Raw genomic sequence first — 23082 nt, forward strand, 5'->3', positions numbered from 1 at the left:
GGGGTCTTCTAACACCTTTCTGGATTTTTTCTCTCTGTCCATGCAGGCAGGCCATTCACTGCTCTTATATTGTCAAGTTGTGGCTTCTGCTGAGAGGTGTAGCCTCCTTATCTTGTGGTTTATACTTGTGGGGCATCTGCTCGCTGTCAGAGCATGAGAAACAAAAAAGTTCTACACTTAGGATACACATTACTTAGCAACAACCAAAATATCAGTGTGTTATCAATATTCTTCTCATACTAAAAACAAAACACACCTCAGTACCAGCTACTAGCAAAATAAGTAATAAAATTATCAACAATTACTATCTTTCAATGCTTCCAACTCTAAAACAATATCCCAAATTTATCCAGAGGCCAGTTTGTATTCATCTCCAGACTAAAGGTCTCTCAAAGCTGAATCCTCAGTAAAGAAGCATGAAATCTCCTCTTGGAAAACTTTATATATTAAACAACAGAAAAAAACCATCCTTTTTGTGATCATTGAGTTTATTCTGCATGAAGATGAACATCTGCAAACTACTCAAGGGAGCATACTTTGTGTGAAACCTATATACCATCTCTTTTGTTTCAGTGTTAGATCTTGGATGCTTAAAAGTTAGTATGAGCTTGTTTGTTTGGTTCCTCATGGAACAGAAAGGACTCAATCATCCAGAAGCAGAAGTTTTTTAAACTGATGACTGAGAAGATTGTGAAGATAGCAACAGCTATAGAAAAACATATATATGATTTCTTCATATACCACAATTCTGTCTGTATAAAAAAATTTTGTATGCACTGGGGTTTTCAGAAAGAGAAGGATATTGTAACCCACTGCTGCTACATGCAAGTAACTTGACCAGAAAGAGGAAGTGCTGTCATCCATGGTATTTCAAAATATTTAGCAAAGAAAAATATGAGACAAAGCAAAGTCCTGAATAGGCAAAATAGCGTAATAGACATTTAGCATCAAATTAACAGAAGAGTTAACTGTGCATCATCTAGATTTTTGGGTTTGGGGCAGGAATTATCCTTTCCTGAGCCAGTCATGATGATATCCTGAGGCTGCCAGATCTCCATGCACAGTTAAATACATTCCTCTGGAGAAGAAAACACACTGAAGATCCTGAAGTAGTAAAAAGGAATTGTGTCATAACTGTGTAGAAATATAAATGTAGTTAGTTCATGTAGCAATTTTTAAGTTAGTTACTTAATAGTGTTTTTCAAAGTTGTAGGTTAGTGTTATCAAATGAGTATTGTGATTTTTGGATGCTTTCCTTTTGAAATAATATGTGTGAATCTGCACATCAGATCTCTCTAGTAGCTTAAACATATCCTAGAAAACACAGCCTAATAGCAGAGACTAATTTTTCTGGTGGTATAATCTGCGTGCATATCTAGAAACATGGAAATTATATTTAACAGACCATCTGACAGGTAGAGATAGAACTCTATGTAGTGTTCGATCACTTCTACCAAGAAGACAGCACTGAGGAACTGCCTTGCTCAGGAAAAATAAAAGAAATAGAATGGACATTCTCAAGCAGTGTAAAAGATAAATAAATGGAGAATAAATTACAACTAAAATATTGCTTTAAAGTATTTTCCATCTATATGTCCCAGGAAACTGGATCCATTAATGGTCATTCACGTACAAAACAGAATAGTTCCTTGTTCATCCTTATGCTCAAGTGTTAAGTGCTCAAGATGTTAAGAGCTACTGGAGAAAAACTGGACATCTAATGCACCCTTCTTGTAAGAAAATGAAAAAATGGAAAAATGTCAGGGTAGTCTGGAGGAGCCATAAAACCACAATGCATTGGGATTGAATGCCTAATGGTGGCCTGGGTATATTTTTGTTGACAGATGGGTCAGCATCCCATCCAGTTTATATTGTTATTGTTCCAGTGACCCAAGTGGAGCTGCAGGAACATGCAGCACCTGAATGCCCAGACCTGTGTGAAGACATTGGAAATTCTCAATGAGAGGACTCAAGTGCCAGATCCTTGGTGGCATTCTGCGCTCACAGCCCCACATGCTGCTCTGTGATTGTTTGTGTGCCAGGGAGCTGCAGGAGTGGGCACTGCGGGCACTGGGGCCAGGCTGCCACCAGCAAGGGCACAGACCTCAGCACCTGCACATGGTGAGGGGGGCAGGGATGGCAGCAGAGCCTGGGGACAGCCATGGCCCAGCTGTCATCCTCACACAGCTCTTTTCCCAGGAGATGATCCAAGGCTGGCACCATCACAGGGCTGGCCAGAGCCAGACTCCTCAGTGGAGAGAGAAGATTGCAGAGCAAATTGGGGTTCTTGGGGCCAACAGTTTGTGGATACTAATGGTGACAAGCCGAAACTTCTCCAATGAAGATTAAATTCTTTTACATTGCTTATCTTATTTATATGATCCCCTGGTTCACCCTGTGCAGCAGCTACTGCTGCAAAGTGTTTCAGCACCTTCTGAGGGGCCAAGATTCCCCTCTTCTCTTAGCGGCCAAAAGGTTTAGCACTGGGAGTCTCTATAGAAGAACCAAGGTGAAGTAAAGGGCTTATATCCTCCTAAATGGCCAGTTCATCAAGTTTACATTGGATGTCCTGACCTGCAAGAAAGCTTGCAAACAATTTGTCATTGTCTGTTCCTACTATTACCCCTTGATGAGCATTTATAGTGACATTTTTCTGATCTGTTCTTCCTTATCCCCCTACTTACCAATTAGTTTACTTCCAAGTGATATGCAATTAACATAAGTCATTAAGTTTGAGAAAGGGTCCTATCTTCTTTTCCTTGTCCTTAGAGTAATCACCAATATAAAACTTCCAAGATACTCAGTTCTCCTAAGTTTTTGTTTCATCATTACTAATGACATAAAGTGGTCTTTTAACATTTGCAAGCAATATTTTGCTTTTCAAAAAATCACGTTGAAAAAGGTTAATTGAAATATTTGGCAGAGTTAAGGATACATAAAATGTGCTTAGTAAATACACCTACGAATACAACCCTCAGAGGACAAAATGCTAGAAATTACACAGTCCCCAGGGCTTGAACACATTTCAAACAGATGCTTTAGCAAGATGCCATTATCATGCTTTTGCTGACATTCCAGCCCACACCTCCCTATAGTGTTGTTTTGCTACCAGCCTATGAATTTGGCAAGACTGGAACTGGTTATTTGCTCTCCAACTTGCTCTTGTCTTGCTGGTTTGGCCACTGACCAGCCATAATACTGGCTCTCCATGAGCTTTGGATAAATTGAGGGTGATAAATCACAAGTATGATTACATGATGGCAAGTAAGTGGGAGGATTAGAAGCATCAAAAGACATGAAGGTTAAAGATGTGTGTAGATAATTAAAGAGGCATTGGAGAAAGAATTCTAGTCTCAATACTGAATTGTTTGCTCCTCCAGGTTTCACTAGTGCTCGTTCAAATTGTGCTTCTGCAAACAACTGCAGAAGTCTTCCATCCAAGGGATCCCTCACCTTGTGCCTCCTGTGGACACAGCCCATGAGGAAGCCATCCTGAACTGCACTCACATTCTCAGGAAGGTCTGAAACCTGTGGGGAGCTGTGTCTGGGCTTGCTGGCATTCCAGCTGTCCTGGCTCCACGCTGCCAGCTGGAGAGCGTGCGTGCAGGTGTGGGGGAACGATTTTGTAGCACAGGAGAAGGGTTGAGCTGACCTGGATGACTTGCGTGAGAACAAAGTACCCTGCAGGTGGAGAGGCTGACCTTGTAAAACCCTGCTCAGTGCCCTGAGCTCCTTGTTCTTCTTCCTGTCACCTTTGCCCATGCACCAATGAGAGTGCCTTTCTGGGACTTTAGAAGCTGTGGGTTTACAGCAAAACTTTGCCTCTTGGGTAGTGGCTTAAGCACTGTGAAAGCTAAATCTGAAAACAAGAACCACAACTAAGCAGGTATGAAATTGCTTACAAGACTTTTTTTTTATGACTAAAAACACTGTCAGCAGAGTTCTGTTTTGAATTAATTGCTTTTCTTATCCCTTATTGTTTTATGACAGCTGAAATTGCCTGACTGGATGCCAACACACGTGAACAACTAAATGGTTCTTGCATCTTATTTTATTTTATGGTCTGACCTCTGTTTTGAAATAAACTTCCTACTCAACAAATTAAGTTCCCTTGATTTTCTGATGACATATATATGTGGATTTTGAGAATGGGAAGTAAGTGTGGCAGGAAATTCAGAAGTCACGAAAGGGAAAGTTTTATGGTTATTTTTCTCCCTTCTATAATACAGACCTACTGAAACTCCTTCCTAGTCCTGCCCTAGTTTGTCTGGGCATGCAGCTGTAGTCTAGGAGTTTATACAAAGCTCCGGGGTATCACTGTGGATGGTGCTCACATCCCCTCTTCTTCATGTACTCCTCACATTGCCATCTCAGATTCACATCCAGGTGGGACAGCTGGGGTGGTGGGATGCTCTTGAGGGGCCCATGGGCTCTGCCATCAGCTATGAGCCCACACAGAAATCATCTCTTGGTCTTGCACAGTACATCAAGCCTGGCATTCCTCCTGTGCCCTCAGCTCCCCACAGCTCTTGGTGTGCTGCTCCCATGGCTGTCCACACTAGGGCTGAAAGTGTGGAAACCAATTTCTGAGGGTGACAGGGGTTAGATTCTGCATCTGAAATTACATGTCCATGGTTTCCAGCAATGCTGTGTTAAGAGTAATTGCCCTTTGTTCTGAACTTTTCTGTCAAGTTGCCTCTTAGCTCTTATTACACAGAGAAAATTTCTCTTGTGTATATTCTCCCTTGAGTGCTTGCTGCTGGTTGGGTGGCTGATGCAAGGTTGCTCATGGTACAGAACTATCTGCTTTCAGTGTGCAGTTCAGGGCATCAAATTAGTTTTACTGAAACTGCCAGAATGCACCAAGCCAGGGCCAGAGCAGGGCTCGCCAGCCTCCTGCTCTGAACACCAGACACATGCATCCTCACAGCTGGGTGTCTTGGCCTTTTGCGTTGGGTCCTAGTTCCTTACTCCTTTTATGTGCAATTGGCCATAGAGCTATTTCCTGACTTGGAAAAAGAGAAATTTGAGCAATCATATTTACTGCTCAGCATCTGCTAACCTCCCACAGACGGGAGGAGACTTCTCCTAGTACCTTTGTGCTGAACTGTGTTATAAATAGATAGATAAATTTCTGGCAAAAGGATTAAAAAAGAGGGGGTGCCTAACAAAGCATTTTCAGTGATACTAAGTAAAGGTAAGCCGGGATGCTGGAGTCTCACAGCTGTTCTGCAAGCTACTCTTAGCTGGTGCATATAAGTGTGCTCTGGGCAGGATCCAGTGAAGCCTCAGGGCTTTCCAATCGCTGAAGTTCTCACTTTAAGGACAAAAATGCCAGGCTGTGTTACTGCAAGCCGGGACATGGCCTCTGGCCTTCCACCTTCCCCTTCTGTGCCTGTTTGACCGGTCCCCTTCCCATTGTTTCTGACACAGGTGAGGAGGCTGAGTTAGGTTTTTTCCAGTTTAAGAAAAAGGGTGAATGTTTCTGAAAGGTTTAACCCTTTTGTTCAGCTGTTTGAGCCATTAAAATATGAGAATACTTTACCTGTGCCTGCACTCAGTTCTGCAGCTGATCTTGTGAGACTTTGCCACTCCTTCATCCCTGGAGCAGATAGTCAGTCAGATCCGGATAAGTTTTGCTCTGTTCTCCCTGCTTCAGAGTCGGAACGTTTTTACTAAGGCTGTCTGGGAACAGCTTTTATTTCCCAAAATGATTTTGCCCTTACAGTAGACGCAACCAGAGAAAAAATATTTCGTACCTCCCCGTCGGGGAATCGAACCCCGGTCTCCCGCGTGACAGGCGGGGATACTTACCACTATACTAACGAGGAACTGTACATTCGTTATTCCTCCCGTAGGGCTCACATTCCATTTGTTCTTTCGCATTCTGGTGAGGGCTACTCACGCTGCTCGGTTCGTCCGCCCTCTTCTCTCGTAACGCACTGTGGGTTTTGTAGTTCTCACGCCTCTTCCCCGCCCTCTCCGCGGGGAGGGCGGCACTACACCTCCCAGGAGCCTCCCCTCCCCTCTCCGCGGCGGGCTCTGTGCTGCACGGGCTGGCACGGCAGGGCGGGCAGACGGTGCGCGAGCGATGGCGGACCCGAGCTCCTTCGCGTCCCCCGCGTGCTGCCTCACGCGGCACCTCCACCTGCGCTGCCGCGCGGACTTCGGCGCGCGGGTGCTGCGGGGCACGGCCGCCCTCACCGTGCGCGCGGAGCGCGAGGCGCTGCGCTGCCTGGTAACGGCGGGGGAGGGGGGGCGGGGGGCGCGAGGGGACCCGCGGACCGTGAGGGGCGAGCCCGGAGCCCGTGCCGGTGCCGCCTTCCCTCTCCCCCGTCCTTCCCTCTCCCCCGTCCTTCCCTCTCCCCCGTCCTTCCCTCTCCCCCGTCCTTCCCTCGGCCGTCGCCCCGGTCCTTCCCTTCCTTCCTTCCTTCCCTGCCGCCGCTTGGCCCTCCCCGGACCCGCCGCCCCTGGCTGCTGCTCGGCTGGAGGCTGACAGCGCCTCGCAGCCCCCGGTTCCCGCTTAGCCCCCGAGAGCCGGCGCGGTGCGCAAGGGAAGGGCAAGGCTGTCTCTTCCCTTTAAAGGGGCGAAGAGCATGCTGCCGAAAAGATGGGAATAAATCACTGGAAATCTACATTTAGGGCTTTTTCGCCTGTGTGTTTCGTTATGCCAGCTGCTTTCTCTGTTACCTCTGCATATAGGCATGTGAACCTCCTAAACTTCACATTATATTCGAAGTTCTGGGCTTTCTGGGTTCTGGGCTTTTCTCATGCTGACTCCATAAAATTCTTTTCTGGCTGGCGCTTATTTTTTTAGGGAAAAAGGCCAGTCCTATTAGCAATAAAGAGTAACGCCTCGTTCGTGCTAAAAATGAGTGCTGCACTATTTAATTCACCTTCCATTGCATGAAGGTCTGGATTTGCAGTGGCGTGTTCCAGGACTGAAGCCTTAGCAGGGGCTTTTATACCGTTCTCCTCACTTCATAGCAGTACTGTGGAGTGGTTACCTGAGTATTTTTCTTGATAAACTCACTTCTATGGTCAGAAGTTGGTTTTCTTCCTTTTTTCTCTCCAGCTTTCCCAGTTCAGTGCTGCTCTCTTAAAATGCTGGTTCCTGGTGGTCAACACAGTTAGCTTTTCTGGTTTTACTTAGAAAATACTTTTTCCTTCACAGAGACTTGTGTTTAAGATTTCATAGTGCTGCATTTATTATTTTACGCTATTTAACTGGTATGCAATATGTTCTTTATCACAGGTCCTGGATACAAAAGACGTACGGGTATTTAAAGTGACTTTAAATGGACAGGATGCACAATTTGCTTTTGGAGAAAAGCACAGTTTCAAGGGGACCCCTCTAGAAATCACGTTTCCAAATGAACTAAGAAGGTACATACTTTTGCCTGCTCCTCTCGGTGGTTTTGAAAATGCACTGTATAAGCTGCTTGTCTGCCTGTAGGGTTGCTGAGTAAGGCTTGCAAAGAGACTTATAAATTAGAATGAGGGTATTGCATTCGTTTGGTATGATCTTGTAGATTAATGTCATATTTGGATTTCATTAGTCAAAACTTCGGGAGTGCTTGTACCTGTCCCCAGACCTTATATCACGTCCAAAATTACTAAACTGAGTAGCAAAATGATGTGAAATGTATCACAATTTTCCCAGTGCTTCTCATCAGTAATACTGTTTCTGCTTTAACGGCCTGGTTCAGAATTGTTACAGTGTGGAGCACAAGGAGCAGCAGCCCCTGTTGGATCTCCTTTTATGCAAGGGCTGGTTCTGCATTTCTGTAGAACCTCAGGTTACCACTATGATTAGATAGGAGCATGTTTTCAAATAATCAAAGTTTTATTTTGTTGGCTATGCTAAGTCCAAGTCCCTGAAAGCTGGAACTTGAGTTTTGGCAGCATGATGGAGAGTGAACTAACCGTGGTCTACCTCTTAAGGTGCATGAATTAAAAAGCTGTTGCCAAATTACAATATGTTTTTTGGCAGTTTGCTTTGTATGTTGTAACTCGGTGGTATCTCAGTCCTCTATGGTGCCAAAACTGAAAGCTGTGATTGTATAAGGAAGTTCCTTTGTTTGAATACACTTGAATATCAAGTTGCTTCTTACTTATTATTGTGTGGTTTTTATGACTCGTTGCTACTTCTAAAAACTCTTTCAGTTTAGTCTGGTTTCCAAGTTTTTTTTCTTTTTAATGTTGTACTGTGAATTAGTGCAGTTAAGAAATACAAATAATGAGGAAGAGAAAGAAATGTCATTAAATAGTTGTCCCTTCTGGAGAAACACTTCTGGTCTCTTATGAAATTGAACATTAAGTACTTGAAATAATTGAAAATTAAGTACTTGAGCAAACAGGCCACATCAGAAATATAGGCCTGTTTCTTTTATTTGACTTTCAGCTGCCTCTTTTTTTTTTTTTTTTAAAGTGCTAAATTTCCTGGTAAGAAAAAAAAAGAGGGAGGTGTGAGGTGTGACCATAGGAATTCACAATCTAGTGTGAGACGTAGTCCCCCATGTAACTATCAATAAAACAGCAATAGGAAAGGGTGAGAGTTACAACTGGAAGTCTGATTGTTCAGAAAGCAAAGTGCCTTATGGTAATGCCAGTTATTTTCTCTTTTCTTGTCTAATATGTACTTTGGAATACTGGTTATTAACCAGATTAGTATACCTAGTCAGCTTATCTAGTGTGCAGCTCCTCTGATTAGCTGAAGTTTGTTCTGATTTATGGCTGGATTGTTTATTCCAAGAGTTGCATGTATAATCTGGAACTTTCTGAGAACAGAAGCAAGTACTTCCATGTACTTTGGGCGTCAGTGATGGTTAAGATACATTTTTAATAAATAAGAGTATGAAAGTGTCAGGTTGGTGTGTGTTCTCTCATTAGCAAACTGATACCTGTCTTACACATAACTGTTAGTTTTTACCTGACACCAGTTCTGAAACCCTGAATAAAATCTGAAACTATTTCTTTTTCTTGTTAACCCCTGCTGTTCATAGGAATTGATTCTGTAATTTCTGATAATTTTCAGGGTGTTATTTTCTTCTTAAGGATAATACTTAAAGAACATTAATGTCAGACACAAAAGTCTAAATTTTTTTATGTACAGGATACTTTTTCTATGTTATTAAATCATATATCTTCTTATGCAGGGTTTTGCACTTTTTTCTTTGTGTATTGCAGAGGGGTTTTTACACTTAGATGTACAAGGTTACTTAGCTGTGACAAAACTATATACATGTAGCTGGCCCAAATAGTTTAAAGAAAAGGTTTGTGCTCTCCTTGAAGAGGAAAAGTTTCTGGTTCATAAAGACAATAATAAAAGTGCCTTGGGATGTAAAAAAATGAAATCAGCTAGCCATTTTTAATACCATAATTGAATGGGAATTATTGCTTTTTAATATGATACTTGTTCTCATTTTTAATGCTTTTGAGATGGTGCTGCAGACCTGTTTTTCAGACATCTTTGCAGAGGAATTTCAGTGTGATCAGGATTTGTGTCAAAACAGTCTGACTGTGTTCTTTATTATACAGGGGACAAGAAGCAATTGTTGAAATTTCTTTTGAAAGCTCTCCACAGTCTTCAGCTCTCCAGTGGTTTACTCCAGAGCAAACTTCTGGAAAGAAACACCCATTTCTCTTCAGCCAGTGCCAGGTTGAGTTCATTTTTTCCAAACTTCTTGACATACCACTGTAATTTCCCTTGGTTTCTAAAGAACTGGAGAGAAAGGCTAGAAAAGGGAAGAGAAGTAGCCTGTAACTCCTAGCTGTGTGTCAAAGGTCCTAAATGAAAACACTTAAAGTCAGGATGTTGTTAAGATTTTATTATATGTTTACAGTTTGGTAATTCTGGGACTGCTTTACCCACTCCAGTATCCTTGTTAAAGAACAAATGGTTCTTTACAACCAATACTTGTGTCTATTGATCTGCCTTACCTAGTATTATTCCTTTTACAGAGGCCTGTAAGCTCTAAGTGATAGAAGTACTGGATCATAGATAATGAATTCTCTGGAGGAGCTGTATGGACTTGCGCTATAGTGTATTAATTGATTTATTTCTAGTCCTCTGCATTAGAAGGACACTTTTGTTTTATCTTCTTTTCCTTTCTCCCTCTCTAGGCTATCCACTGCAGAGCTATTTTTCCATGCCAAGACACGCCTGCTGTGAAACTAACCTACTATGCAGAGGTAGATGAACCTAAGTCATGTGTCTTAACTCAAGACAACTGCTACAATGGGTGAATTTATATTGGGCAGGGTTTTTGGTAGCTGCCAGCATGTGGCCTGATATAAAACCAGAATATTGACCTTCACCTTAATATGAGAGGAAAGAGCTCATCTTCCCTGTGGCAGTTCTCTAACTTTACCATTTCCTTTTTGTATATGTCAATTCTTTTTTCATTGTTATGTATCTATTTGCAAAAGGTAGTAAAAATGCAGTAGTAAGAAAGAAAGATGCTCTAAAAACAGGAAAAGCTGGCAGTAAGACAGCAAAGAGTGCTGTGAAGTAAAAAACATTTGAAAAGGCTCTCATGTATGCCTTAAGTAATATATTCTGCTTTATAGCTAGGGGATATTTGCAGTCCTGTGTGGTGGTGTTCACAGGGGTCCCAGGAAGAGCGAAGAGACAAGAATGTTGACTCCATGTTTCAGAAGGCTTGATTTATTATTTTATGATATATATTATATTAAAACTCTACTAAAAGAATAGAAGAAAGGATTTCATCAGAAGGCTTGCAAGGAATAGAAAAAGAATGGAATGATAATAAAATCTTGTGACTGACCAAGACAGTCCAAGACAGTTGGACTGTGATTGGCCATTAATTAAAAACAACCACATGAGACCAATCAAAGATGCACCTGTTGTGTTCCACAGCAGCAGATAATCATTGCTTACATTTTGTTTCTGAGGCCTCTCAGCTTCTCATAAGAAAAAATCCTAAGGAAAGGATTTTTCATAAAATGTGTCTCTGACAGTCCTGGTGTAAACAGTTTTAAGGAAGCAAAAAGGAGGATAGATGTGCACTGTGACATTACAATTCAGTTGTCTGAAGCAAATGAGCCTTTTAACTTCTGTTGGAGGTACTCCTCTGATTAATTCAATATTGCCTGTCTTCATGATAACATTTTCCATATGCCTTGTATTCTACTTGACAGAGATGACCTAACAACAGAACAGATCTGGGCTGCTCTTTGCTATCAGCTGCTTGTAGTGTGGAGTGTAAAGCTGAGTGCCAGCTGCATTGTTTATGTGCCTTGGTCTCCTGCCTTGACAGGAGTCTGCTAAGGAAGGCAGGAGCCCCCCTGAAATGGAGAATGCAAACCCTCCCCACCCCTCCGAATTGCTATAAATTTTAAATTAAGGGGCTCTCAGGCAAAAAAATATGGGAGCAGGAAATAACACTTCTTTAATAGGGAAAGGAAAAAAAATAAAGGATAAAATAAACAATGCAGTACACTAGAACAACACTGACAGAGTCAGAACCCAACCTGACACCCTGTGGGTCAGGGTGTTGATAGCAGTCCAATTGGAAATGTGGCTGCATTCCTCCTGAAGTGTCAGGGGTGGTTCTGTTGGAGCAAGGGGAATCTGTAGAGAAGGATGTATTCTTCCTCCGAAGATCCAGTGGAAGAAAAGGCAGCTGCTGTTCCTCTGGGAAATCCAGTGGAGAAGCCGTGCTGGTGTCTCAGAACCTCTGGATTATATCTGGGTAGCAATGCTTGGCTCCTCCCTCTGGGCGGAGCATCTCACAATGGGGTGTTATAGCTCTTATCAGTCATGCAGTGACATCCAATAGTCTGTTATCAGCAGGTGTCCCCTCCCGAGGGAGGAGTGATTGTGGTCACTCAGAGAGAGAGATAAGGCAAACTGCCCACTTGACAAAAGACAACTGCCATACAGATGGTAATAGAATACATCTTGCCTTGCAATCTGGAGCAATATGCTTGGGTGCCCTTTCAGATTTCCGTCCCGAAGGAGCTGGTGGCTCTGATGAGCGCCAACCGCGACGGGGAGGCGCCCGACCCGGAGGACAGCGCGCACAAGGTTTACCGCTTCAGCCAGAACGTAAGTGCTCCATGCTGGGAAAGGGCTGCACGAGGTCTTACTGCTGACCTGTGCAGCTCACAGGTGCCTCAGGTATGGTTTTGAGCTCATGGATAAATCATGTGACTCACATGGGTTTTTGCCACTCCAGAAATGGGAGGCCTTATGGAACTCCAGCTCTGAGAAGACAACCAGTAAGTGCTGGTGCTGTTTACTGGTCTTTTTTGGCATTCCCAGAAAAGCCAAATTCAACTTTTGAAAATGTTTCAATACTCAAAACTAGTTCTATCACAGCCCTTTCTGTCTGTACTGATTTTTAGAAAATAGTGCAGATGCAAATAATATGTGAGGAAGTTTTGGAAAACAGACCCTGCAAATTTTAAGCTCACCAAGATCTAAGCAGTGAAATTCAGCATCAGAACCAAATTTTAGCTTGAAGTTAGGCAAATTCTAACAACAAATTTAAAAAAAAATTTTTTGAATGTGAAAACTTTGGTTTCTATGGAAAGAAAGCATCTCCAGCCAATCAAAGATTACTGTTCTCTGGAAGTTTTAGTAAATGGTGCAGCTAGTCTAACAATTCCACTGCTCATAAAGCAGCAGTCATGATTTACTTTTCTGGCATTTTTGTCTCACAGTTTTTTGGGTTACGGTTCTGGTGTTTATGAGCTCTTCTGGTAAGCCCAGTTCATTTTGCTGGACAAGCAGATAAAATTAACATAAGATCTGGGCTGTTGACACTGAATAACTGCAAGGAGGAATGGTATGATGTGACTGGAGAAGAGGAGGGGGTCAGAGTACTCTGAGCTGCAGCAGCTGTTGGGTTTGATTTGGCTGCTGCATGAAACCTGAGAGAGGGGAAAAAAAGAGTTCCCTTATCTGTGAGCTCATCAGTAGACAGTGCCCTGCCCTCTCTGTGGAGCCAAAACATTTGCCACTCTCAGTCGAGTACAGAAGACTTCTGTGTTTGTGTAATCCAGAGATGAATGTTATCTAGGAATACACTGTTGATAAGCATGATAGACCTATACAAGAAATAACATTTAGTGTAATTGAAATTATGCTACACTTTCTGATACAGAAACCATTACTTTTTTTTTTAAAAAACTTGCTTTTCTTAAAAAAAACCCACATTAAGCACAAAATACATAAATGAAAGAAGACATGAAAAAGGACACACACATCGCCTGATGCTGACAGTGATTTGTTAGAAGAGGTGTCTGTTTCCTCAGATGAAAAAGGCAAATGCATCAAGCTCTTGGATATGTATGTGTGCTGAGCCTTACCTAAAACTACTTTCTCTGCTCCTGCATAGCCAGGCTGGAAAGAAGAATAGTGGAGAGCAACCTCTGTAAAAACAGGTTTACAACCCAACAGTCATTGACATTTGAATTTCAAAATGTCAAATTAGTAAGTTGGACGTCAAAATGTGGAGGTGTACTAATAGTTTTTTCTTAACTCATCTATAACATAAGTCAAGGGACTTTGTTCTTTTCAATAATATGTTCTGTGGGTTAATAGGTAAAATTAAACACAGATGATGATATGGGTATTTTGATAAGCAATATTTAAATGGTTTGTGGATTATAGTAGAATAAAATTTTCTGAAATTGTGTCTCCAGCTAATTATGATTTAAAGTCTTACTTATTTAACATTGTTTAAATTCAGATGAAGTGAAACTTTTACAGGGGTGGCTGTATGATCCTCTTTTCTTTCCAGAGCACCTGGAGAAAGCAGTTCTCTATAAAGATACTTCAGTTAGGAGTTTTTTCATTGAAATAAAAAATATTTAGAGTTTTTTTAATTCCAAACATGGAAATCAAATATATACATTTTGATTTTTTTCCTGAATCTTTTGTCTTTAATGTATTTATATCCATAAATATTCTTGTTTACTTCATTAAAGCTCTTCTTGCATCCTTCTGTGTGATAAAACTGCCCTTTATCTGAGCAGTATCTCTTAACTTCTCCTTCCATAAAATGTAATGGAACGGAAATGAATATGGAAAACTGACTTGCTTTTGAAGAGAATCCAAACCAGCAGGAATTTTGTATGCAGATTTTTTCAAACAGAGATGATACTTACAGTTTTGTGGGTTTTGCCTGAAACACCTATGAAGCAAGTACATCCTGTAGATAAAGGAGTATCATTCAGGAAGAAAGAACAATGTTTTTGAAAAGACAGTGCCTGCCTTTAAGGCAGGAAACTCTGGAGGAAAACTTCTTTATTTATATACTTTTGTTCTTCTTCTGATGTCTGATAACTGACATTACAAATAAGATTTCTTTATTTTTCCTATGTTCTCCACTAGGTTCCCATACCTTGCTACTTGTTTGCTTTAGTGGTTGGAGCCTTAGAAAGTAGGTGAGTGAATCTGTACTATGTATAAATATTAATAACCACAATAAATTTTTGAGCTTTTTTAAAAATTGTTTCTTGGTCTTATTTCTAAACTTAAAGGGTCTTATAGATTCAGTTAACCTGTTTATTTGTATCAAAGTGCACGTATGTTGATTTGCTCTTGGATAATTTTTTTACTTGTGCTGTAAATTAGAGAAACAGCATAAAGAGTTGGGACCTGAAAAAGCCCTTAGTGGTTAAAATTTAGCACAGGGACTAGATGCTTTTTCCTAGTTAACAGATAAGCCTTGTCTGTTAACAGATAAACCTTTTCTGTCAAAGGCAGAAAAGTATTGCTTCAGCCTCATTTCTCATTGGCAAAAGGTTATGTTAATCTAGGCCACAATAATGTTTTTATATTAGGGCTTGATAGTGTTTAAAAATCCGTAAGTGGTTTTCCTGTTCCTTTGTGCTGAATAATGCAGGCGTGTTGTTTGTTTTGTTTTCTAAGCCTTTGCTTCAGCAATGGAGAGAAAAAGCAGACAAAGATTCTCTAATGAGTTTCCTCTGCAATGTGGGTTACTCAAGAGCACAGTTACACATATGCTGTCTGTATTAGTTTCCCATAGAATTACTTCTGGTTCGTACTTTTTTTACTTTCAACAGAAAGATTGGCCCAAGGACACTGGTGTGGGCTGAAAAGGAACTAGTGGATAAATCAGCCTATGAATTTTCTGAGGTGAGTAATTAACTACAACGAAAAACAGTGTTGTAAGATAACTATTTCACATAGTATTGGAAAAGAAACAGACTACAGTTCACTGTTTTGGTCATCTTTAATTCTCCTTTCTCTTCCTCCCATCCCACAAAATGCTATTATTCTATTGCAGTACAAACCTAGTACTGAAAATACATATTGATACAGTCCCATACTTGTTTTACATGTGGGACTTGTCAAGGTGAAAGAGAATGAAAAATGGGATCAATAGCTTATTATTTGTTCAGTGTTTGTAGTCAAAAATCATCTAATGTGAGTTCTTTTTTCAGGCTGAAGCTATGCTGAAAACAGCAGAAGATTTGGCAGGACCTTATGTGTGGGGACAGTATGATTTATTAGTCTTACCACCTTCTTTTCCTTATGGTGGTATGGAGAATCCTTGTCTTACTTTTGTAACTCCAACACTACTGGTGAGTACAGCAGCGATAAAAGTCACCTCTTCCTCAGGGCTTGCATTGTCAATTAGGAGATGGATATTAATGCACAAATTGGATTAGTCTTCTTCCTAGAAAGACCTGTAAATGTTCCTGCCTCCTTTGGAGTTAGGGATCATACAAGAAATTGCATGAAGTGATCTATTTTGAGGCTGACTTAAACCTAACAACTAACTTGTCTTTCCCTCTTCTTTTTAGGCAGGTGATCGATCTCTATCAAACGTAAGTCAAAAATATTCACCTCTTCAAGTAGAACACAACTTGAAGATGTATCTGAATTCCTTTATAATAAATACCTGAAAACTTGATCTCTTTTCATTGGGGAAATTAAAAGTTAAGGCACTAAGTCACGAACTCTTACAAAAGTGAGTGTTAATTTTCAGTAAACTCTGTAAAGTATCTATTTTGTATAACCAACAGATGGAAGTGTCATGAGAGCCTGTATACACAGGGGGCTAACTGAGGTTAGCTGCTCCATAACTCTTTTCCTGCCCCGTTAAGCCACAACATCTATGTACAGATATGTTTAAAAATCTCAACTGAATTGGCCTCATCAAAATCGTTAGGCGATAACTTCTTCCTCTGTGTCTTTTTTTTTCTGCAAAGTTGAATACTCTGAATGCAATTTTATTGCCTGTCTTTTTACTAGACTGATGTACTGGTAAACTTAAAAAAAAGATTGTCTTAAACAAAGAATACTGAAATATTTGACATGGATACTTTTTAATGTATCATGCATCATTAGCTTTCCCACTGCAGAAGTTGCTTAGGTGAGAAAGCAATACTAGTCCATCACTTGGTATTCTGTATTCTGAAATGTGATTTCATGAACAACTTACCTACACCAAGCTGTTGATCAGTATGGCTCTATGGCTTGCAGGCTGGATGTTGAAAATTGTTTCTGTCAGCTAGGGTAGCATTGGTCCTCTGCTTAAAATTCATATGGATAGGTCTATAGAACTGTGAATGCTAACTGACTTTGTGAACATAACATAGCAAATGAGATCCCATCAACATTTTGTTCTTTCTATTGGGATCTGATGTTTTTTTCCCAGAGGAGTCTAAAATGGTGGATCTGGTTTTGTGTTTTAGGTTATTGCGCATGAAATCTCTCATAGCTGGACAGGAAACTTGGTAACCAACAAAACATGGGAGCATTTTTGGTGGGTATGATTTCAATGCAATGCAAATCATATTTTAAATTTAATCTGTAAAGAGACTAGTTAAATTGATTTTACCATCCTACCAGTGCTAAGTTCATCAGTGTCTTTGCAGGCTGAATGAGGGTCATACTGTGTACCTGGAGCGCAGGATCGGTGGCCGGTTGTTTGGTGAGCAGTTCAGGCACTTTCAGGCCCTCGGAGGTTGGCGAGAACTGCAGAACACGGTAAATACTTTTCAAGTCATCATACGTGTTTCCCACAAATAAAATTTTTCTTCTCAGCTTTCCTAATGCTTTCTTATTAGAGGATGAACAACTTTGATTCCAAGGTGTTTGATTGCTACCCAAGGGAATAGCTTCATATACTCAGATTAGATAAAGCTTTTTGAATTGTTTTAAGCTTTTTTGTAAGGATAAACATCTTTCCAGCCTCTTCTGGTTGTTCTGGGTGTGACTAAATTGCAGTATTACCTGTTTGCATACTGCTAAGCAGCTGAATGTTTATCAAAATTATCTGCAGCCCATGACCATCAGAATTTCCAGTGCCTCATGCAAACAACTGATTTCTTACTGTCTAAGAGAGTTGTTTAGTTTTGTGTTTTGCTTTCAGTTTTCAGATTTCTAGTCTGTGATATCTTACTAGTTCCCTGAGCAGCCTGAAATTTGTTCTACCCATATCCAGAGCTGAAGTTTTGCTGGCACTTCTCCTTCTGTCAACAGAGGTTTTAAATTCAAAGGCTTAATGATAGTTCAAATCAAAGTAGTTCAAATAGTTGGTTAATAAGGGGATAAATATAGCCAGACTAATAGGTGCTCATGGTTATGACAGACATGATAGTAATTAACTGCTTTGAGACAACTGAAGCACAGGGTGGTTGATTCTAAATTTTAGTAATTTAAGGTTTGTTAAGATTCAGAACTTTGGAAAAAGAAGGAGAATGCTTTGAAATGAAGCTGTCTCAGTTTTAGATGATTTATACCTTTATAAATACAATTAGTAGAGATCTGCAGGAGTGCCAGTTTTCCTAGATTGATATGTGTTCTTGTGTCTTTGACACAGATAAATACTCTTGGAGATAAAAATCCTGTAACTAACCTCGTCATTAATCTGGATGAAGTAGATCCTGATGTTGCCTATTCATCTGTGCCATATGAGAAAGGCTTTGCTTTACTTTTTTACCTTGAACAGCTCCTTGGAGGCCCAGGTAAGCATTAGTCATATTTTATATGTTTTTGTTTTCCGCCTTAATTTCAAACACTAAAACGTTTTCTTTTTTGTTAGATGTCTTCATTGGCTTCTTGAAGGCTTATGTTCAGACGTTTGCTTATAAGAGCATCATAACAGAGGATTGGAAGAAGTTTTTGTACTCCTACTTCAAGGATAAGGTTGGGTAATATTTAAAACTGATTGCTTGAAATCTCTTAATTATGTGAAATTCACACTTAGGTCAGAACTTATTTAAACACCAGTTCTTTATATTTCTTTTCTTTATTTCAAGAACTTAATATGATAATCTGGGACCTTGTGAAGGTGGGTTTGCATTAAGATGCCTTTTATTTTTTTTTTCTTTTTGTAGAGGGGAATGCTTTGTTTTGAAGTAATCTGTGTAGGATTCTTTGGGTAATTGGAGGAGTGTTATCAAAACAAATAAAAAGATTGAAACTAGATTTCATTTTAAAACTCACACTCAAAAAAAACCCTAAAATCAGATTTAAAATTTAATAAGGTTTTGTGTTGCTTTGTAGGTAGATATTCTTGATAAAGTTGACTGGAACTCGTGGTTTCATGCTCCAGGAATGCCACCAGTGAAGCCTACGTAAGCTGCACTCTTCTGTAGTTCATCTTTTCCTTCTCCAGATTGCATGGGATTTTCCTAAAAGTCATGAAGCAGTTTGTAAACAGGGTGAAAATCTTATGTTTTATTGGAAAATGCCCTAGTACTATGTAAGTGTATATAGCAGTAAAAATAGTCACTGTTAATGTTTTCAGTCTTTTATTCTGTGGTTATTTCATTATGTGAACCTTTGTTTTTAATATTTGACAGGTATGATACGACACTATCAAATGCTTGCATTGCCTTGAGCCAAAGATGGATCCAAGTGAGTGGTTAAAGAATGCTGAAGTGTCTCTATTTTGAAAAGCTAGTATTTTTTGTTATACAAAGTGAGCCATTCTCTTCTAAAATCTCATTTGTTGAGAGTGTGTGTATTTATAGTCACAGTATGGCTGCCAGGGATTTTGCATTTCCCTAGACTAGATGTTCAATGTAGAGTCAGGGGATTAGCTGTGACTTCTGTCTGTGAAGTGCAGTCCATATTTTAACAAGGCACAGAGCCAACTTCTTGTAATACATATGTAGTAACCAAATGGAAAATACTCTTTAAACCTTGATATTATGGCTTGATTTAAAAACAAATGCCAGGATACCTCTACATTACTGATTATATTGTATTAGCAGTTGTTCCTCTATGGTATACTGGAGTTAGTATGTATTTCCCATCAAAAACTGGTACATAAAGTATATTAATTAATACCACATAATTGTCTCCTAGTTTGAAGCATAAAAGTCATACAACTAATAGAGAATTCAGCATACCCTGCTTTTGTTACCTCTGTAGCTTTTCACTGTACTTGCATCCTATCTTTTAACTTTCTTTTTCTGAATGTTACTTTTTATAAAAAAGTATTTGATTTTTCACTTAACTAACAGAAGGACAGTGGGGATAAAAAGATCAGTGAAGAGAAATAAGTGAAGAATATAAACATCAGAGAGCAGCTGAAGTCCCTCGCTTCTCCTTATTGCACAGATACAAATCAGTATCTTTAAGTGAAATGGCACAACAGTGTGGATATGAAAACAGAAAATTACACCTGATTGTGTTTTGAAATACCTATTAAAAATTAAGTACCTGTTCTCTTTTAGGCAAAAGAAAGTGATTTGGGCTCATTCAGCTCAGCAGACCTGAAGGAAATGTCATCTCATCAGTTAATTGAGTTCCTGGCACTGTTGCTTCTGGAGGTAAATGCACACCTGGGATGACTTGATTCTGGTATCACAAGAGCAGACTTTGAAATTAAGCTACTCTTTTTCTTTTAGGTTTTGCTAAATTAATCTGCTCTCACCATGCATAGTTATTGAAAACTTCAGCCTTGCCTCTCTTATTATGTCTGGCTCTTCAGCTACTGAAAGGCACACAAAGTGTTTTGGATTGAAAGCTAAAACCAAAACCATGAGGTGTTTGAATTGGTCTGTATCAAATGTTATAGCAAATAAGCTATAAATAAAATTGAACAAAAATACTTTGTCTTGAATGTTTCAAAAGTACAGAATGTGGGAATTAGCTAATATTTATTCCTTGCCCCTTTCCATACATTGGAAAGATAAAAGGAACAAATAAAATATTTATCGTGGTAGGACTTGAGTTTCTTTGTAGCACCAATCATCCTGAATTACTCTGTTTATTATTGAAATGTCTGGCTTGAAGTCTTCCTCTGGCTTATTCTGACTGTGCAATTTCTTTTTCAGGCACCTCTTCCATTGTCACATGTCCAACGCATGCAGGAAGTATATAACTTCAATGCTATAAACAACTCTGAAATAAGATTCAGGTTTGTTCTAGTATGGGCACTTCTAAAATATTAAATGTTTTCATAAAACAAGTTGTCCTGCTTCACCTAAGACATCCTGGTTTAGAGAACTGGGACAGGGTTTGGGTTTGGGGTTTTGTTGTTGTGGTTTTGTAAATGCATGTGCAGGCACCATGCTTGGTATCCTGTTATTCATGAATTGGGCAAATACAGTCTTCTAGTAGAAGAACTCAGTGGACAGCAGATAAGCTGTTCTTTATTTTAATCTGGCATGCTAGCAAAGGAACCTGATGACCTGATAACAAAGGTTAAACATTTTGTATGGTTTCTACTTCTTGTAACATGATCAATTTCCTTTTAAAGCAAAATAATAGCTGGTTTCAATTTCATTTGGTTGGTTGGTTGTTTTATCCATTGGACAAATGGAACAAGTGCTGTACAATTCAGTTCTGAGTGATGCAACTGGACACTATTGTAATATAAAAAATACATAGCTGCAGAAAATAATCATCCATTTTGGAGGAACTTGGCTGCAATCTTTTCCTGTTGTACAAAAAAGCTGATGTATGTAATGTGCTAGTCAAACACTAAATATTTGATGTTGAGCTAGAATCTCATTCCCATGATGACACAGCAGTGCTCAAAGCATTTATGGGAACAGAATCATTAGATAACCAACCACCACATTACCACAAGTGAAATTATAAGTGCAACCTTTTTCTTCCACCCCCAGATGGCTGCGCCTCTGTATCAGGTCCAAGTGGGAAGCAGCTATTCCTCTGGCTCTAAAAATGGCAACAGATCAGGGCAGGATGAAGTTTACTCGACCATTGTTCAGGTAAAAGTAATCTCCCAATCACAGGAGCTCATGCTGTTGACATTTCTAGTATAATGGAATGAATAATGCTTGAAATTGTTGAAGTGGCATAACACAGAATTCTCTGTATACTGTGAACAAGATTATCTTCAGAGGCGCTTTCCACTTGCTGACATTTTTTTGCAGAGAAAAGAGCTTAGTGCCAGGATGCACATTAAGGCAAGGCTTTTGAGGGAAAAGTAAAACCTTAGGAAAATCCCTGTTGTATTATTTTCCTGGATTTTTGTAATGGTGCCTCCCCCCACTCCTTTTTTTACAGGGACCTTTATGGTTTTGACAAGAGTCGGGATCTGGCTGTCAAGACATTTCTGGAGCATAGGGCCTCTATGCACCCTGTCACTTCAATGCTTGTGGGCAAAGACTTGAAGCAGGACCAGTGACAAGTGTACTTATTTCTTTGAGATTTTTGTGTTGCTGAAAGAAGAGACTGATTGCCCAAACTGTTGATATGCGTGCTTGATTATACCATAAAATGCTCTGCTGCTTTGGTACTTCTGTAACTTAAAATTAATTTTCCAAATCAAGTTCAGTACTGTTGCAGTAGATAGCACTGCCAGCAGACTCCAACTACTCCCAGACTCTGACTGCAGGCTTCCCTTGCAGACTCTTGACTACAGCAGGCCCCATCAGCAGCCCCTCACAGCAGGGCCAGAAAAAACAAACAAACAAAAAAAAAACAGCCAAAAACCAACAAAAAAACAAAAACCAAACACCCCCCCCCCCCCAAAAAAAAAAAAAAAAACAAAACAAAACAAAAAAAACCTCTCCCTTTTCTATCTCTCTCTGCCTCTCCCCCTTGACCAACTAACCTACTCTTTTATAACACCCATCCTCATTGGACACAGCCGTATCCCATTAAGGGCAAGGCAGTTCCTCCTCTTTGATAATTAGCACTGCTGTAATTCATCAGGGGCAAGGTTGCTTGCAGTCCATTCTCTTATACTTTCTATTTTGCATTTCCAACTAAAGCAGCAAAATTGCAACATCTCTGGAATTGAGAGAATGTTTTGATTACAGGCAATTTTTAGAATACACAAAAACTGTTCTGAGATGTGGTCATTTGTCAGTGACAGAATTGAAGAACTTGGAAAATTAATTGGTGGATGGTATGGCTCTTTGTGCACAGCATTCTTTTCCATAGCACAGTGGTTGAAACTTCAAGTACCTAAAGAATAAAAAATAAATCTTTTCATTCCATACTTGTCTGTCTTGTCTGTGTATTGATCTGTACAAAAAGTTTTGATTTAATAGTTTTGTTTTATTTATTCTTTGTTGTGGGAGAAATTTTTATTATGAGTCCAAGAGGACAATGAAGGCCAAAATGTTTTTTTCAACCCACTATTTATTTTCAAAACTTATTATTGTATGGGGGGCTAAAGCCCAAGTCTTTCCTTACTCAGTTTGAGTCTTTTAATATTTGGATTTTTTAACTGGTTCTGGGCACTACCCCTTGTGCTCTTATAACAACTGGAGATTAGTTCAAAAACAATGGGAGAGCTGTTTCCGTTTTTCCTGTATTTGTTACAGCAGTTCCAGCCAGTGGTTTAGATGATGCTGTGGCAAATGCTGCCATCTCTAGGCTGAGTCTTCCAGCGAGTTTGATAAGAACAGTTTGCATAAATTAAATCTGTTAGCATAGGGATAACCCATATCAAGGATTGACAAACAAAACCAGAAAGTGCTGGTTCAGGGGAGAAGAGTGGCAGTATAATCCTGGCAAAAGGCTTGGTTTAAATCTAGCACTTAGGACAAGAGGGGAGCCTGTCAGCTGATTTACTTCTGAGTTTTGAGCTGTATAAGATTTCAGCTTGTGGTTTAAACCCAGACAGTGACTAATCCCCACACAGC

General features: G+C 39.9%; 1 protein-coding gene and 1 non-coding gene across 2 annotated transcripts; one reads left to right on the forward strand and one right to left on the reverse strand.

The window, feature by feature from the left end:
* Positions 1–5759: 5759 nt before the first annotated feature.
* On the reverse strand, positions 5760–5831 carry TRNAD-GUC (transfer RNA aspartic acid (anticodon GUC)). Its single transcript has one exon. It is a non-coding gene; the product is annotated as a tRNA-Asp (tRNA).
* A 214-nt stretch (positions 5832–6045) lies between these two features.
* Positions 6046–22433, forward strand: LTA4H (leukotriene A4 hydrolase). The gene is made up of 19 exons (XM_066549688.1): positions 6046–6238; positions 7256–7386; positions 9541–9661; positions 10126–10194; positions 11969–12073; positions 14366–14418; positions 15061–15133; positions 15442–15582; positions 15805–15828; positions 16699–16769; positions 16882–16993; positions 17829–17973; positions 18051–18154; positions 18515–18585; positions 18814–18868; positions 19693–19788; positions 20296–20378; positions 21091–21195; positions 21494–22433. The coding sequence occupies exons 1-19, from the start codon at positions 6092–6094 to the stop codon at positions 21612–21614; spliced, it is 1827 nt and encodes a 608-aa protein (XP_066405785.1). The 5' UTR covers positions 6046–6091; the 3' UTR covers positions 21615–22433.
* The last annotated feature ends 649 nt before the right edge of the window (positions 22434–23082 follow it).

Source organism: Molothrus aeneus, chromosome 5 (assembly GCF_037042795.1).
Source record: "Molothrus aeneus isolate 106 chromosome 5, BPBGC_Maene_1.0, whole genome shotgun sequence".
NCBI lineage: Eukaryota > Metazoa > Chordata > Aves > Passeriformes > Icteridae > Molothrus > Molothrus aeneus.

Coding starts and splice junctions, on each gene's coding strand:
- LTA4H (XM_066549688.1), top strand. CDS start 6,092: ATGGCGGACCCGAGCTCCTTCGCGTCCCCCGCGTGCTGCCTCACGCGG. Junction 6,239..7,255: donor GCGAGGCGCTGCGCTGCCTG/GTAACGGCGGGG, acceptor TCTTTATCACAG/GTCCTGGATACAAAAGACGT. Junction 20,379..21,090: donor AACTCTGAAATAAGATTCAG/GTTTGTTCTAGT, acceptor TTCCACCCCCAG/ATGGCTGCGCCTCTGTATCA.